General features: G+C 37.5%; 1 protein-coding gene across 2 annotated transcripts; it reads left to right on the top strand.

Annotated features, from left to right (window-relative positions):
• The first annotated feature begins 7,639 nt into the window (after nt 1–7,639).
• On the top strand, nt 7,640–17,161 carry LOC109034533 (UDP-glucosyltransferase 2). Of its 2 annotated transcripts, none has more exons than XM_019047746.2 (7): nt 7,640–7,802; nt 8,706–8,912; nt 9,705–9,892; nt 10,861–11,347; nt 13,327–13,558; nt 15,217–15,439; nt 15,559–17,161. In XM_019047746.2, exons 2-7 carry the CDS (start codon nt 8,727–8,729, stop codon nt 15,839–15,841), a joined length of 1,599 nt encoding a protein of 532 aa, XP_018903291.2. In that variant the 5' UTR covers nt 7,640–7,802; nt 8,706–8,726; the 3' UTR covers nt 15,842–17,161. The 2 variants fall into 2 exon arrangements, with proteins under 2 accessions (XP_018903291.2, XP_072156371.1); XM_072300270.1 differs by having other exon boundaries at nt 8,695–8,912.
• Nucleotides 17,162–17,676: the final 515 nt, after the last annotated feature.

Below are 17,676 nucleotides of genomic sequence, written 5' to 3'. Positions count from 1 at the left end.
CGCACAGTGCGGCCCTCCGTGGACAAAAATCGAAAATTCACAACTCGACATCTGAATATTTTTTCCGGAATTTGTCATCTTGAAGATATTTCTGACTCACTATGATGGTTCATTTTCAAATTCTCCGCTCAAAACTACCTCAAATGTGGGTAGAAAGTGGGCAGGAACTAGGTCGGGAATCACTGGTCCGTAAGAAATACACGGGAAAAAGACGTCAACTTCAAATGGAGATTCCTCGCTTGAAACGCAAAATGCTCTGGGTGGTTGGCATTTTCTTAATCCTCAGATATCCAACTTCAATTCTACGAAAAAGATATTGCGACTTTTTGCGACTATCGGAGATATTTGAAGTTAAAGTTTGGGTGTTTCACGTTGCTTTTACATCGTTAACACAGGGCTAATTCGAGGTTGCCAACTTCGAATGAACTTTTCTTGAAAAATACGCAAAAAAACCTGAGGTATAACATTTTCTTATTCCTCGAGTGTTTTACTTTGATAGTGCCAAAGGGTTTTCCTATGTCGGTGCTATTATCTTCATTATTCAAAGTTAAGTGTCTTTTGCCGATTTTTGTCCGCATCGTCCGTAAGGGTGCCCTACTGTGCTCCGGGGTGGCCGCGGCCCTGCGAGTTCACGCAAACTGGATTTACCTTCCCCCGGGCCTTTGTCGTTATTTGTCGTGATCCTTCGGGACGCGAGGCCCCCCCCCCCCCCCCCCCCCCAACGACTGAGAGGCGCGTTGCTGGGACAATTGAGCTAATTTCGGCAGGTGGAATCCTGGTATTTGTCAAGGGCTCCAGTTTCGGCGACCCGCCTCTTCCACCGGGTTTCTCGGAGGCTCCCGAATCAGTGGCGTGGCGTGAATGATCGATTATCGATATCTCGCCATTTGAAGCTATGGTAAAGAATCGATTACTAAGGTGTTCGCTGCCAACACCCTAATAATCGATCTTTTTTCATAGGTTTGAGTGGCGTAACAATCGATATATCGCAAAGCACGCCACGCCACTGTCCCGAATGGATCCGGTGCAAGGATTGGACCGGCGGTAAAAATATTTTTCTCTCGGCGGTGTTCTCCCGCGCTTCGGGAAAGCGGTCCCGTGATCGATCAAATGTTGCCAAACTTTCGTTTGTAGTGAATTATTCCGAAGAAAAATTATAAATATTTTTCCTACGTACATGAAAGCCGCCTTGACAGCGCTCTATGACGCTTTGAGACACCTAGCCGCCAAAGTTCCCTATCCCCTTCAGGGATTCGGCACTCCCTCATTCCCTCTAAAAACCCCTTGTCGCCATTCTTTCACTAGGCGTCTCCTTCGTTTCCTCCCAGGAGGAACGCAATCAAGCATATTCTTCGGCAGTCTTTCTTCCGTCATCCTGTTGGCATGACTAATTAAACCATAAATTATTTTTCATCAATAATTTTAAATTCTTTCTATCAAATCGTCAGTAAATTTTGGCTCTTACATGTGTCAGGGCTTTGTGTTATAAATACTTCTTTTTATGTGAAATTTGGCGAGAAACTCAATGGTGCCACTGGTTTTCTCTAAAATCAATCCCAAGCTCAAAAAAAGCTCTCTAAGTTCAGACCATAATGGAGGAGATATCCCACACTACATTGAGAGTCCTCCTCCATATGTAGACAAACTCTCTATGCATAGATAAGGAGCAAATACGTAAGCAGGGTTGCCGTGGCTCCAACTTTTGAGTCCCCAAACAAAATGGCAACCCTGCTGATGTATTTGCTCCCTATCCGTGCATGAAGAATACGACTAGATTTAGAGGTGGACTTTCAGGATAGCGTGAGGCATCCCCTCCATTGCGGCCTGATCTTTGAGAGCTTTTTTGAGCTTGGAAGTTGATTTCAAAGAAAACCAGTGGCACCATTGCGTTTCTTGCGATATTGTACATAAGAATAAGTACTTAAATCGCAAATCCCTAACATATGCAAGAACTCAATTCTCTGAAAAACTGGAAGAGGAATAATCACAGGTTTCTTGGAAAATGGTTGTTTTATCAATACAATTTTTACAACACCCAAAAGCTCAAATGGCGTTCATGATTAGCAAGGCATGGAAGCAATGATCGGGTGATAGTAAAGTGCGTGTCACTGTGGAATCGTTTAGTACAAAGATGAATCGACTTTGACAATTTTGAAAGTGCGTTTTATTGAGGAAATATGGTCTAATGAAAACATACAAATAGACTCGGATAACACATTGAAATAATATTAGTCATTCTAGCTCAGAAAAATCACGGCGGATTTAAAAATGTTGATATTGGTTTACTCGCATCAAATAGGCCTTAAAAAACTTGCAACGTCGCAAATTGAGGTATGAATGTTTTTTATCTCACCAATAGTGATGAGAGAATGTGTAAATATGCACGCGCTGGAGTGTAATATAAGCAGCAATCGTGATCTTCTGTTATCACGTCGAAGTGATACTCTTGAAGGCGCCCCAAGCAACTATTCCACCACGGAGGTATTGCACAGTATCACGCGAAAATGCAGGCGCACTAACGGATGTAAATTGACTGGTATCTTTTACCACTGTGTTGAGTCCTACTGATCCTATGATTTGCGGCTCCTGCATGATCAATTTTGTGAAACATAGTACCATCAGTTGCATTTTTTGACTGAGCACTTGAATTCGAACTCAAATCTTCAAAATTCGAAAATCCAAAATGATGAATGAGGCCAAAGATGTCATTAAGACTTAAATTGATTTTTGTGAAACTTGGTGCCAGGGGGATTTTCTGCCTTTAAAATCGAATTTTGAGTCAAATTCTCAAAATTTAGAATTCTGAGATGGCGGAAGTGGCGTAAAATTCTATCTTGACACCTTCGAAATCATCCAACTTTACAATCTAGTTATCTAATATTTCTCCGTTCAGTTTCAAAATCGATGTACTCTCAGCTAGTTTAAACCTCAATATCGGCGCGCTCTTCAACTTTTTTGTGTGGAAATTGCGCGATAGTTTATTTATGCATTGATTTTCTCATTTTTTCTTCTTTCTTTTCTAATTTGATCGTTCGGAGCATAAATTATAACATTTTATAATCTTTAAATCATAGACGCATAAGCGCAAAAACGTGCGGATAGTAATGCTGATTGTCAGTCAGTTCGTTTTGGCGCTTTTTCAACTATCTCCCGGCCTGTTCACTTCAAAGACTTCAAATTTTAGATCCTTTTACAGTTGCATTAAAGCGTTTACGCCACTCGCTTCATATTTTAACTGAGCGCGCTTTGTTCTAATATATGTACGTTCTTATTTACGAGGCACGCAATTGACTCTTCTTTCTTAAGCTCATAACTTCAGTCTTAGTTCGTCGCATTTTCGAGTTGTAAAGCTGAACGTATTAATTGTAAACAGAATTAAATGGACACTAATTTGCGATTCGGAACTCAAATTTCTGACTCATCCATGTCCCTTCATGTCTTCACCTTCATGTCCTCCGCTGGCACAAATATAAATTGTGCGGTTTGCAAGTTATTTTATGGGATACTTTAGAGTGTTCTCTATAAAAATTCCACTCATATTCCGACTTCATCTCGGCGTCTATGACATGGTTAAATGCGAAGTTTCAAGCCTGAAGGATGTGCGTATTGCATGCACGAAAAATTGAAGGCGTTTCGGCTGCACTCCCCTAATTACAAATGGGCGTAGCGCATTTTTCCGTCATTGGGCAGTAGAATGCTCCGATCAGCAGAGATCTAAGTTTTTTATTGGCTTTTAAAAGTCACTAGTCAAAGTTCTAAAAGTCACTCTTCCTTAATTTGATCGGAAACGCGAAATATGCCCTCTGTCCATAGTGGCCGAATTTTTTAGTAGCGTAATTTTCGGAGAGTTTGATCGAAGCATTGCATATTGAGCTTTGACGGCAGAATATACCCAAAGAATACAGCGTTCCTTCTTCGCCACGTATCAACATCTCTGCTGATGTCTAACATTTAAAGGCATGTTAGTATATACAATGCTTTTTTAAATTGTTTGCAGTATAACAGTGTAAAAAGAAGAAAAATTCGATGAAATTTTCATGAAATACTGTTCACGGTTAACCTTGTAAAAAAACAATGGCGACAAAAGCTATAGAGTTGAAAATCAAGAGACTAATTTTTGACTCTCAGCATTAATTTGAGTTGAAACTTGCAACTTGGCTTCATTTACAGCGTCCCGAAAGTTTTCACGCCGTTGCGGATATTGTGAGGTCAGGATCTTGCCCTCTAATTTTCCATTCCTTTGTAAAACTTTAGTTAGAAGGTTAGTTAAATCCGAAATCTTACTCCGAGCTCTCAAAATGCGTCCAAAGTTCAGGTTACAGTGGTCGCATAAGAGAAAGTTTTGGCGAGTCCACCACCTCAATTAAGTAGAAACGTATAATTTGAATATTACAAACTATCTCAAGCGTGAAGTTACTACAGTCCGAGATATATATATCAATACTTGAAATATATTAATTTGCTCCCATTTCAAGCTTTGGGCAATTACGTCATTTGTTTAACCTTTTCTTGCACCAATTTTTAATTTTTGATCTTTTAATTTTTGTGTTTAATTTGATTTTCTTTTAAGTTTCCGATGACACACAATTTTTATCTTGGTCCAATCACCAAAAGTGCCAAAAAGTGGTGGTACAGTATATGTACCACAACAAAGCAAGGACTCCCTCATATGTTGCGGCAGAACGAGATTTTTAAAAATTGTTAAAAATAATAAAACAAGCCGATTTGGATGTTTTTTCCTGATAAATCATAAGAAATATCCGTCAATAAATAATAATCCATCCGTAAATATGTGTCATTCTGTTGTCATAATGCCGAGAGCGGTATATTATACGAAAATTTTCATTTTTTTGGTCTTTTTTTACCCGAGAAACGTAGAAACGTCAAGATTCGTCTTCAAAATGTGACGCCAAAATACCAAAAAGAAACAATTTTGATGGTTTTCACCCAGTGAAAACTTAATTTAATGATTTTCCTTTCATATTTTTCCAGGAACTTGTGAGCAAATTGAAAAAAAATTATGAGCTTTTTAACCAATTATGCCGCTGGTTAAAATAAAAAAATGCGTATAATAGATAGCAACGTTGTAAGTATCCGCTCATTACTTACTATTTTAAAAGGGGAACAAACTAATATTGTCTACTGAAATTTCCAGTGAGTTTCTTTCACTCTATCTAAAAATAACATTCAAATTCACAAGCAAAAACTTTGGTTGGTTTCCATTGAAGATAATAAATAATCGAAGATTTGCTAACGTTGTAATTAAAGTAGGAGTCTTTGCATTTATCCATCGATATGTTACAAGTCCTGTAACTTACTGCCTTTATTTATTTATTTTCCTAAAACACCGAATATAGTTCTTATTTAATGAAATTGCCGTGCGTCTTTCGAGACAACTAAACATCGGTAAGTTGAGGCACATGAAAAAAGCCTTCAATTCTGCGTGATACCACACCACACACAGAAGCCCGATATGTTGCGTGCTTTCGTTAATATAGGTTTGTAAGGACAGCAATGAAGGAGGAAAATAGCGTTGAACTAAGACATTATCAACCAGTGACGATACTTCTTGAAATGCTCGTATTATAATACGTACGTACAAGCACATTTCGAAATTAAAGATTAAAGAACGCAGCTGAAAAAAATAACTGCCACTCTGTTTTTCTTTGAAAATGACTTTGAAAATCACATCACCCCCATGAACTTTAAAATCGTTTTGTCTCAGTCGTTTTAAAATATTTCATGATACGATTCTTTGTATAGTTTCAGTACATGTCTTTAAGGAATGATTCATGGCTGAGTGATTATTTTTGGGAAGGGAGGGGGGGCTTTAAGAGTTTAAAATCATCAATAATTTGAAGTATGCCGGGACGAATTACTACGTAAGTCCTTTCGTTCATAAAACTCCATATTTTCCGGGGCTCATTTGAAATTTACGATATACCTTTTCGTGAGAGAAGTTTTCTGCTAATAGACTGAGTAAAGTTGCATTTCAACCTAGTAATTGAATTCGAATTTAAACACGTTTTTTCTTACAGCAATGTTTTTTCAACACCCAGTACCAAAATACTAAAGCTCTGGTTGGTTTTGACATGGTTAGGAGTTGTATCGCACGAGGGAGTGTTATAATGCAACCTTTATGCATATATGTTGTTTTGACATTCTTTGGTGTATGTGTCTCTAATTTAGTGTCAGGGCAAATCTGAGTTTTGCTTTAGAATTAATACCTCACTTTGAAGTTTTTCTTTTTTCAAGCTTCCTTTTACCTTAAACGTTCCCATGAAGATTATCATTGAGAAAATAAATCAACCCAACACTAAACGCATCAATGGAAAATGAGTAAAGCAATTTTACCTTTTTACTACTCAATAATTATTAGCACTTTACTTTTCACACTCTTGCCAAGCGCACATTTTCAAAGTGAATCTTAAGAAGAAATGAGTAACGATATACTTTTCCTCAAACCATACATACCTTCATTCCATCCTTGAATTATCACAAGATTGAGTTATTAGTGAACATTTTTTACGTAAAAATTAAGCGTATTCCTAAACACGTATTAAGAAAACGTAGCTACGTTACGGTAAGTTAAGACGGATAAAAAGTGCCTTCGGTTCCGCGTGATACCACACCACATGCAGAAGCCCTTTATGGTGTGTGCTATCGGCTGTCGCTTTATTAAAAGCGATCTCAGGAAAGCAACGGGAGTATATCAGCATGAAACAAAAGAGATCGATCATCTATTGGCAACAATGACTTGTAAAAACAGATTATAAAACTGATTCCGAAGCTCTTTAAAACCTGGCAGACTCAAAGACGATACAAACTTGTCAGAAAAACTGGTCAGTGTATACAAGCAGTTTAATATTAGAATTTATCAAACGTCTCCCCCTTATTTTTCATTTTTTAAGGAAAGGAACGATTATAAATATTCAGGAACGTATGTTGAATTTCACGTAAAGTCCTCTGAATAATTCAAAAACAAATGTTAATGCAAACAGCCAATAAATGAATGTGTTTATTTTTTTCATCTGAAGAAAACTGGCAATGTTCGGAAGTTCTCATGACGTTTATTCAGTATGATATGAATCTTAACAAGATGGCAACCTACAGAGCCGAGTTGCATCAGTGATGACGATTGTATTTGAGTAAGATAAGCCATTGAGCAATGCAATCATTGTTAGGGCGTAGATTATCTACCGATTCCTCATACGTAGAACTCACGTCAGATAAGTTGGCAGTTGTTTATTTTTTTCCGTTTGCAAGTGACTGCGTTGCCGTCGTCCAATGGGGATCGAGGATTTGACCGCAAACGACGACTCTGTCATGCGCAGATACGTAAATTGGTCTACTCCGCGTCACGGTCAAAGTAAACAACTGCCAACTTATCTAACGCAGGCTCTAGTTTATTTTGCTTTCGCACTCGAAGTAATGAACATTTTTGTCACTTAAAGAGGTTGAAGATGGCTTTACTCCCACCATTCTTCTTCAAAAATGCTCACTACTTATCTTTCTTGATTTTACGTCACGGCAGGGCAATGTGGAGTGGGCTTTTTTTTGACAGTCTGCTCTTTAAAGTGATGTCAACCTCTAAAATTAAAAATCGGTAACACTTCTAGTGAATTGTTGATGATTTTAAACAATGTAGGAGTGATACTTCTCTTGTAATGGTGCGGACGTTAGGTTTAATTTTTGGAATGCCAGTCCGATTCTAAGTTGTATGGCAATGCCGCTCGTGAATTTGGGAATGGTGGGACGATGAAAACGTAACGGAAACAGATTGCATATTCACATTATATGAGGTAAGCAATTTTATAACGAGTCATACTTAAGAGTGTATGTTCGAGTACATCTACTACTTTATAAAAAAGCGTATGTACTTAAAACATTAAATAGTTGTTGAGTTGTGTCATGGCTATCTGCATAAAAGAATAAAAAAATGAAAATAGGATAAATTATATCGCGGTTTAAGTGCCGTTCCTGGGATTCTCGGGCTTCACATTGCCGCCTTATTTTCTTTTTCTTCGACGATGTCATAATTTCGTCACCATCAAGTTCATTAAAAGCTTTTTTGCTCTTTGCTTTTTGGTAGGATGAGAATCTCATAATATTAGCAGTCCTTAAATATTGGCACTTCATAATTATTTCCATAAAAAAGGCGGGAGAGGAAAACATTAATCAATCTTATTTCAAAGTGCAGATAGAGTAATAAGACATCGCCAGATACCATCTAGTCCAACATCAAACGCGGTATAGATGACAACGTGTGGATACAACTTTATGTGTTCAGGGGATGTCCACGTTGCATACACGGAAAATTGCAGGCGTTCTTGCTTAACTCACCTCAGCTGCAATGCGTACGGCGCACAGTGGATCGAGTCTATGGGAGAGGTCGAACAAAATTTGGAAACTTTAAAAGTTTCAACACCGTTTAATCATAACTTTGAGATTTTAAAAATGATTCCATCGGTTTCCTCGTGAAATTTTCTTCTAAAACCACCCCTCAAAATTTAAAATATGAAAAATTAAACATCAAAATTTGCGTTTTTAGACAAAAATTTCATATCCGATCTCTCTAATTGACTCGATCCATTGTGCGGCGTCGCACGCTGCCTGCGTCGTATTCGGTACATTCTTACTATTGCCTCTTACTTCTGCCACACTTTTTGTGTAATTCTAAAGAGTTATCTTCAGTTTTATTTCAGGAATAAGATCATTGTTTAAACATGGCTTCGTCTCTGAAACTGTTGTTGGTTTCCATATTTTTCCTGGCTTCTTGTGCGAATGCATTTAAGATTTTAATCTTGTATCCTACGCCTTCATACAGTCATCAAATTTCAGTCATGAGCATTGCTGAAGGGCTTGTCAAGAAAGGTCATGAGGTCTTTTTCGTCAGTCCAAATCCCATACCAGTGAGTACATACCATTTATGTAGCTTTCAACATTTTCTTCTGTGTATCGAGAAGTAATATCACTATTCTCAACGAGCTTCATTTCAGCCGAGAAAAAACATTTAAAGCATGATGCTTTGGACTCCATATTCTATTTTTTATTATGATTGACAAAAATGGAGGTTATACAATGCAGTGAGTAACTCTCTACTCCGTTCTGCCCTACAAAGAAGAGCACGGTGGGAAGGCATAACAGCCTTACAGAGAAAATGAACTTTAAATGTGTTTCGATTACATGGCGTTTTATCGACCGGTTTCATGTTTATCTTCGATTTTCACATGTATTTATTTCAATTTTTGCCTAATGTTGACATAATACTGGTCCCAATTCAACTCGCAGATTAAAAGTTAAAATTACCACAATTCAAAGTAAAAAATTAGACTTTTCTGGGGGGGGGGGGGGCAGAATTCATAAGCGTTATTTTTTTACGTCAATCATCGGCTTTGATGGGTACATTATAAGTCACTTACAATGAATACTTTGTAATTATCAACGTCCAGTTGCCAATCCTAATTACACATGCAATTTTCTGCAAATAGGTATACATTTAAATATCTAAAAATAAAATAAAATGAACCTAAAATAACATTTTATTGCGGGTGGTTTTATTTTAAACCGGTGTCACCAGCATCTTTAAATGAGATATCTCTGTGCAGTCGGTGGGTGAATAATACAGTCAAGAGTTCAGAGTTAAATCATTAAACGCTAAGTGCAGCTATTTGATGCTACTTAGCTTTTTAAACGTTTCTCAGGGTCTGGGAGAGAATTATACATTTGTGGATCTATCGTTTTCTTATAAGTATTTTAAAAAAGAGGAAAATGACGAGGCTGTTAATTTAGAGCAGCAGATTTCAAGATGGGATTTCGTGAAAGTTTTTGTGCCCTTTGCAGCCGTTCCTGAAAAACAATTCATAAGCCAGCCTTTAGTGGAATTTCAGAGGTAAGTCTTATCGAGGACACGATTTCGTCCCAATCCGTCGAGGGGTTGAGGATGGGAGACAAATGGAGACACCACTATACAACTGGGATTCAATTATTTATTACGTGACGTCAACAGACCGTACAGAACGTCAGAGGAGATAAATTTAGAGCAGTAACCATATATTTTGGTACTGCATAAATTACACTAGGTACGTTCAAACTGAAATAGATCCACGTTATTCCGAGGCAATGACAATTTTTTTTAAAAAAAAAACCAAAGACGTAAAAAATAAATATCTGAAAAACAGATTCTCAAAAGGAAACTCTACCATAAAATGACTAGGCTTTTGTCTGTATTTTATGAACTGATTTACATTGAAAAATATTTATTGATCCAAACATTTATTTCATAACCATGTAATTTTTTGATGTTTAATATTACCCAGTTGCAAGTGCCACAATAATGTACTTTGTCAATCGCAGCTCTGTAAGCTTTTTCAAAAAAAAAAAAAAGTCATGAGAGCCGTCAAAATACTTAGGTTCTACGTCTAATATTAACAAAGGGCCCTCCTTTGAAGTGAACGACAGTGACGTCGATCCTACTAAAATATTTTCAAAAAAATAGCAAGTTTTCTACAACATGCTATTGTAATTCTCGAGATGTTTCTACTTTTTTTCAAAAATCCACAAGAATATTTTTAACTATTCTAATAACATTTATCCGAATCCATTTTGAAATAACTTTGAAGCACTTCGAAAAACTTTTCCTAAAATTTCCTTCAGCAATATTTTTGATATTTCCCTAACTTTGACATTATTTTCAAAACTCTTCATTCTATCTATAATTGAATCGATTTCCGTTAGAGGGGCGTAAGCTTAAAAACTCGTGAGCCCTGGCTCTCGTTGAACGCAAAACGTCACGCAGAACGCTAGGGCTCATGAGTTCTTGGACTTCCACCCGCCTAACAGAAACCAATTAAATTCCAGGCGGGTAGCCGCGGAGCAGATCAAGTTCGACGTGGCCATCATAGAATTCGTGGGTATCCCTTACACCTGCGGTATGACGCGACTTCTGGGCAAGCTGACCAACAGCACCATCCCCTTGATCTCCATGTCCTCCATAGCGAGCGACTTCTACGCAGAGCGAAATCTAGGCAGCTTCCATCATCTGTCTTACGTGCCCACCATCTTCGACGGTTATTCGAACAAGATGTCCCTCTGGCAGAAGATCGACAACTGGTTTCTGTTTCACTGGACTGTGCTCCAGATGGAGGCGGCCCTCACAGAAAGAGCAAAAGGATTTTTTAGGGATACCTATGGAGAGGCTAGTGAAGGCCTAGTCGACGGATGCTTCAGGAATTTGAGTTTGTCAGTGATATCGTCCAATGCGTTGTACTTCTATCCGAGGTTACTTGGCCCGAATGTTATCGAGATTGGGCCTGTCCACTTGAAGACACCTGAAAAACTACCAGAGGTAATAATATTATAAATTATATGGACGGTAAGACCTTTTAGAATTTTACAAACATAAAATAAAAACATTTTTAAATATGTTAAATTGGGGTAAACTGGATATTTTTTTAATAAAATGAACTGCAGTTTGATCAAATTAAACCACCCAAACGTGAAATCATATTTGTGGATTGCATTTTGCAAAAAGGAACCAAAAGTATTCTGATGTTGCTAGGATTGTGCAACTTAAATTCTTTGTAATACAATCACTGGAATCATGCAAAAAATTAAATTTACAAAGGTAATTTTCGGCTTGAATTTATGGTTTGTTGTGGGTAAATATAAAACCTATTTAAGTGATCAGTTTATTTTTGCAAGGTGAAAAAATTTGCACAATTTTAGCGACATTGGAATGCTCGTGGTTCTTTTAAGCAAAATGCAATCCAATAATATAGCTAATGGATAATTATCCAGAACGATACGCTGGGTTATCATGTCGTAGAATTTAACGCAGCAGTCCCGAAACTTTTCTGTGACTATAAACCCCCTTAAGGAATCATCTGAACAGTGTCATGCAGTACCGTGGCATCCAGGGAAGCAAAGGAAAGCACTGCTTTTCGCATCTTCTTTTAATAGATATAATGTAAACGTATAATTTTTCGGAGTGCTAATAATGTAAAAGATGGTTTAGAAAAACAAGTCAAGTCAAATGTTTTTCTCTGCTTTTTCAGTCAAAATTTTTATTTTTTTTTTTAAAAAATAAAAAAATCAAAACCTTAGTTATTTCGCCTGAAACAGACCCCGAGAGCACCACGTTAAGGGAGAAACTCTGGAGCTCACGTCTTCTTCTTCTTCACGTGTAAAGTTTATTGATATCCTGAGGTAAACGGTATCAAAGAATGCATAATTGTGAAAGCAAAAATCCGTGAGAAATACACGGCAAAATATTGAGAGCAAAGGGAGAGTGTTGCGATACTAACCAAAAGAGTGCAAATGCTTTAGTAAAGGAAAACGCTAGAGAAAAAATAGTGCTTGATTTTTTTGTAACGCCTTGACGAAGGTATTTTATGCGAGAAACTTCAAGCCGGAATCGATAATTCGTCACCTTCCAGGCAAAAGTATCACAAGCGCCATGCGACGTTTAAAAATTTCCGCCGCCATTTTATTTCTTTACTGAGAAATTGTTGGTTGAATCTGTTTGGAAATTTCACTAAATTTTATCGGCAGCACAAAGAAAATTCAGTGAAATTTTCGGACAGTTTCGTCGAACAATTTCTCTGTAAAAAAATAAAATTTCGGCGGAAATTTTTAAACGTCGCATGGCGCTTGTGATACTTTGCCTGGAAGGTGACGAATTGCTCTTTGAATATTTTGCACTTAAACTTCAAAAATATTTTTCGAAAAGAGAGAAAAATTCAAACAAAGAATGACTCGTTGAAGCATGTTAAACGGAACTCTACACATCTTGTTCCGATATCTAAATTTTTTGCTTTGAGGACCAGCAACGTAACATATTTCAACACTCAAATAATTTGTAGGGAAATTGACAATTTCAAGGTAAAAATCCGGAATAGCTTACTTCATAGGTTACGATTAAGTTGAGGTGTAAGAGAAACATAAACGCGCCCTGATATAATTTCAAATGCGACGAACACTCAACGAATTTCATTATGACGCCTTGATGCAACTATTCGAGCTCCATGGATGTCCGTGTTGCCTACGCACGAGTGTGAAGGCGTTTTGGATCTCAACGCATGACTGCTTCACCCGCGGTGCGGCGTGGACTGTTTTGCAAGGATCCAAGATGACGTGATTTGATAATAACAACATCCCTTCTTTTAGATCCTCTAGTAAGATTGTTATTGAACCACTTATACAAACTATTCTTCGATTCATTCTGGATTCCATTTTAAATTTTTCAATACCCTCTTTCAATCCATTTACTAACCATTCGAAATTGTGCAACGGGTTAAATACACTTCCCAATCACTTTGTTTGCAGAATCTACAAAATTGGATGGACGGAGCAGAGAAAGGTGTGATTTACTTCAGTCTCGGAAGTAACATGAAAAGCAAATCTCTTCCTGCAGTTGTGCTCGATAATTTTCTGAGGTTTTTTAAACAACTTCCATCAGGCTACCGAGTCCTGTGGAAATGGGAAAAAGATGGTAATATACCAGGCCAGTCTGATAATATCTTGAGCCAAAAATGGTTACCACAACATAGCGTTCTGGGTAAGTATAGCAACTCACAACAGTCGTTTGTAAATAATAGACTAAGAGCCCGATGAAATTTCATAGAGTACATAGAGTCGTGATGTAAGTGGGAGAGCTATGACGCCATGTTCTGCTTTGACGAGTTTCGAGCCCGGTGTGCGGGGTCACTTTTCCCCCAAAATGGCCACAAATGGTTAAATGGTCATTCGATCCAAAATGGCGATGTGGAATATGGCCGGATCCCCGTGTATCGCAAACAATCGATTATGTATCGAAAAAGGGACCCGGCGCCGCTCAGGAATCTCAGAATTCGGGACCTGGAAAATGCTTAAAAGTGGCGCCAGCTCTCCCACTTGCATTACGACTCTAAGTAGTCAATGTGAAATTTTGATTGATAAACTCTAACATAAGTATTCACCCCTGAAATCGAATACTTTGAGCGGCCACTCAAAATTTTGAATTTTTTGTTATATTTTTATCGGCGTACTTCTACCCATTGCATTACGCGTATAGCCACCAAATGACGCAATATCACTAAAGTCCAACGTACTTACTCAAATGATTTGTAAATTATCTGCCTTTACTTGGACTTCATAAAAAATCAAATTTTGCTGTAAGTAGTATTATGAAGAAACCATGTCTCTGCTATCTTGTTTAAAGCTTTGACATAACTCAGAGTGCTCGCCGCAAAATGATGATGTGTCTGACTTTGGAACACACTCAAGTTCAACCTCATAATCGCCAGAGAATTTGCATGCGGGTCTTGAAACAATTATAAGCTAATGAGAGTTAGTGGATATGCGTGAGCACCGACAACTTAATGATTGATTAGAGGGCTATAATTTATGGCTGTCATAATGTGTGTTATCATTCAATTCGATTATTGTTGAGAGCACAGATTACGCTCGCAGAATGAAATCCACGAATGATTTTTTTGCGGATCAGACCGTAAATTAAAGATATAGGCTCGTCTCATGCAACATGTTATTTTTGTTAAGAATGAATTTGCCTCCAATTGTAATTTTGGTAAATCCGCTCTTTAAAGGCACATTTTGTACTTCGATGACTTTCTTGGCAACCTAAAACTTGCAAAAACATCCTCCTATGACTTTACGTTGAAAAAACCCACAAAATTACCAAAATACTACTGTTGATATATAAATCACCAAGTACGCCTGTTATGTGCTTTCAACATTTCCGGTTAGTTTGGGGCCATTCAAGTATTGCATACGGTTTTTTGACTTCCTTCCCTCATTTGCAAGGCACCCGTGAAAAAACCTCTCAACCCCCTCCCCTCATGTGAATCACGTAAGATCGACCTGCTTTCTTCTTTTCTCTCCATTTTTTTCAGAGAGTAACAGAGGGGGCCCGTTCTCCCTCTCGTCAGGTCCTGTAAGATATGTTCAATCCCCCCCCTCCCCCACTTTAATAACTCACGTTAATTTGAACGGCCTCTTTATTGGTTTTCCATTTAATTTATTACTAAGTTTTCTCTATAACGAATACCATAAAAGTACCGGGAACGGTACGTAGATAGTTTTTCAAAGACAGTATAATAAGAAAAAAAAGTCTCAACGACTTGTAAATACCAAGTGCAAATCGTTAATGTAACCGTATTTCTCCAGCAAGTTTATATAAGATAACTTTCAGCTACATGTGCTTCGTTTTATTTCCAGCACATCCTAAAATAAAAGTTTTCATCACTCAGGGAGGCTTGCAGAGTTTTCAAGAGGCGGTTCACTACGGCGTTCCTACGGTAGGCATACCATGGTACGGTGACCAGAATACTGTCGTCGCGAAAATCCTGGATGCCCAAGTAGGCGTACGCATCCTCCCTAAGGAGCTGACGTCATATAGTAAAATTGAATCCGGGATTAATGCTGTGCTATTTGATCGAAGGTGAGTCGAAGGAGGAAATCCTTAATCGCTTCAATATACTTAAAAAAGAGAGAAAACTACCAGCATAAACCGTCTTGTTGAACCTTTGCTATGATTTTTCTGTCTTTTAATGTTTTCAGGTATTCGGACAATATGAAAAAACTCTCACTAATATCTCATGACTTCACCTCAAAGTCGATGGAAAACGCTATCTTTTGGATAGAACATGTGGCAAGGCATGGTGGGGCACCTCACCTCAGGCCGTCAACGGCCGATTCTTCCTATTTTGAATTTTTATGTCTTGATATTTTATCTGTGATTCTAGTCATTACTACTGTAGTTTTGTATCTTTTGTATTTTATCTGTAAATTTACAAAATTGCTGGTGTCAAATTACTTCAGTTCTAAAGAAAAAAAGTCGTGATTTTATTTTTGGAATTTTAAAAACTACAAATATAAAATAAAAATACTGTAAACCTGAAAACAACTGAAATGTTTGATAAAAAAAACCATAAAAAAACAGCCGATCATATTTTTGTAAAGATATTGCTATTTTAAATTGGCGACACATAGAACCTGCATATTTCTCCAAAAATTTTTCATCTCCATGTTTTTTCCAACTTCGTCCATTAAGCAAGGGTTCCTTTTTCTAAAAAAGTGAAAATTTCGCAGTATTCAAACAGAATGGTTCTGTCTAGCCTGGAGACACTGCCACATCTCCGGTTAGAATCTTACTTTTTACAAAAGTCATGAGGTGTCCTCTGGCGATCGAGTTAGTAACCTAATTTATAGGGGTACCACCACGATTAACTGGAAATGCCCAAATTGGAACTTAACCCCTACCTCTTTTTTCCGTAAATGTGGAGTTATGCTATTTTTTCCAAGTTGGCAATATCGTACTTCGCCCATTTAAATACATATTAAATAATCGCTGCATATAGAAACAGGTTTTGTTACTAGGACCGATTATTTATAATATTTATAAACGGAGGAATAACAGTGTTGCCAACTTGCGAGAATCGCATGTCGACAGTGAAAGTCGGCAATCACATAACTCGGTTTGCGACGTCGCAGACTTCCTGTTATAATTTATTTTTTAAACGGAAAACTACTCAACGGCAATTCTTTAAAACTGCGGTGATTTTTCTTCTCTGTGTGAAGAAAATTCTGCAAAAACTTCAAGGAATGATATCAATTTGTTCTCTTTTAAAAAAATAACATAGAGGCGGAGATTTTCAGACACCGCAAACGAGTTATGTGATTGCCGACTTGCACCGTCGATGTGCTCTTGATAACTCTAAATCTCACGGATCGCGGTAAATTGGCTAATTCAACAGTTTCAGAAAAGTTTAATTTTTATCTGCACATGCGTATACACAATCTCATCGGGGAAGGAATTGCACCGACAGAGGGTCAAAATTGTTAAGATAAGAGGCCAGCACAGGTTAATGCTCCCAATTCATTTTTACATGCATACAAATGTAAGTTATGCAAATGGTCGTATCGAGCATGGCTAGGAAAAGTAAGAGTAATCAGTGAAAAGATTTCATCGTGGAGTTCAAGTTCGCATCGGATTGGGCCTGGGTCTGCTAATTTCACTCACGGAGCTACTTATTTCACTCTTCAAGTACGGGTAAAATTTAGTTTTGCTAAAAAAGAATTTACTCAGAGAATATGACATTCTTTCTTTGTGAAATCAAACCCTTCTTTTTGCAGTGTGAATCCATAGTAAAAAGTATTTTTTCATAAAAGCTCTGACGCCTTCCTAAACCAAATTGAAACCAAAATGAACATGTATATACTCGCACCGGTTTCATTATTGACCTATGCTGCCATGTGCTGCTTTATTTTTTGAAATGCCTTTCCCTTTTTATTAAAGACTTGTAATATGACCAAATCCAAGTGTTCGTCCTTTTTTTCATGCTGGTCCTCGGAAACCTCATTATTTTATAGTGTATATTTGAATTTTCAGCTTTCATTTCACGCAGCATTGAAATTCGGAATGAAAGAAAGGATATACCTTAGCCTTGTTAGGCCCAGAGTTAAAAAATAAAATATGCATCATTAGTATCTGTAAGTATACAGTCGATTTTTGGAGCGAGCTTGCGTGAATCTATACATTTTAATCCTTGAATTATTGCTAAAAAAAACTGATTTTTCCAGGCGCATTGGCAACACTGTATTTAGAATGGAGGTGTTATGAGAGGGCCAGATACCCTCGTAAGCCTTATTAGTTGTGATTTCAGGTTGGTTTTCTCT

This window comes from Bemisia tabaci, chromosome 5 (assembly GCF_918797505.1).
Source record: "Bemisia tabaci chromosome 5, PGI_BMITA_v3".
Classification (NCBI taxonomy): domain Eukaryota; kingdom Metazoa; phylum Arthropoda; class Insecta; order Hemiptera; family Aleyrodidae; genus Bemisia; species Bemisia tabaci.
Note: the sequence above shows the minus strand (reverse complement) of the source record. Positions and strands in the feature narration are given on the sequence as shown.

Excerpts from the sequence above, each read along its gene's own strand:
- LOC109034533 (XM_019047746.2), top strand. The coding sequence starts at position 8,727 with ATGGCTTCGTCTCTGAAACTGTTGTTGGTTTCCATATTTTTCCTGGCT. Across the intron at positions 9,893-10,860 it reads CCTTTAGTGGAATTTCAGAG|GCGGGTAGCCGCGGAGCAGA; the intron begins GTAAGTCTTATC and ends ATTAAATTCCAG. Across the intron at positions 11,348-13,326 it reads CACCTGAAAAACTACCAGAG|AATCTACAAAATTGGATGGA; the intron begins GTAATAATATTA and ends CTTTGTTTGCAG.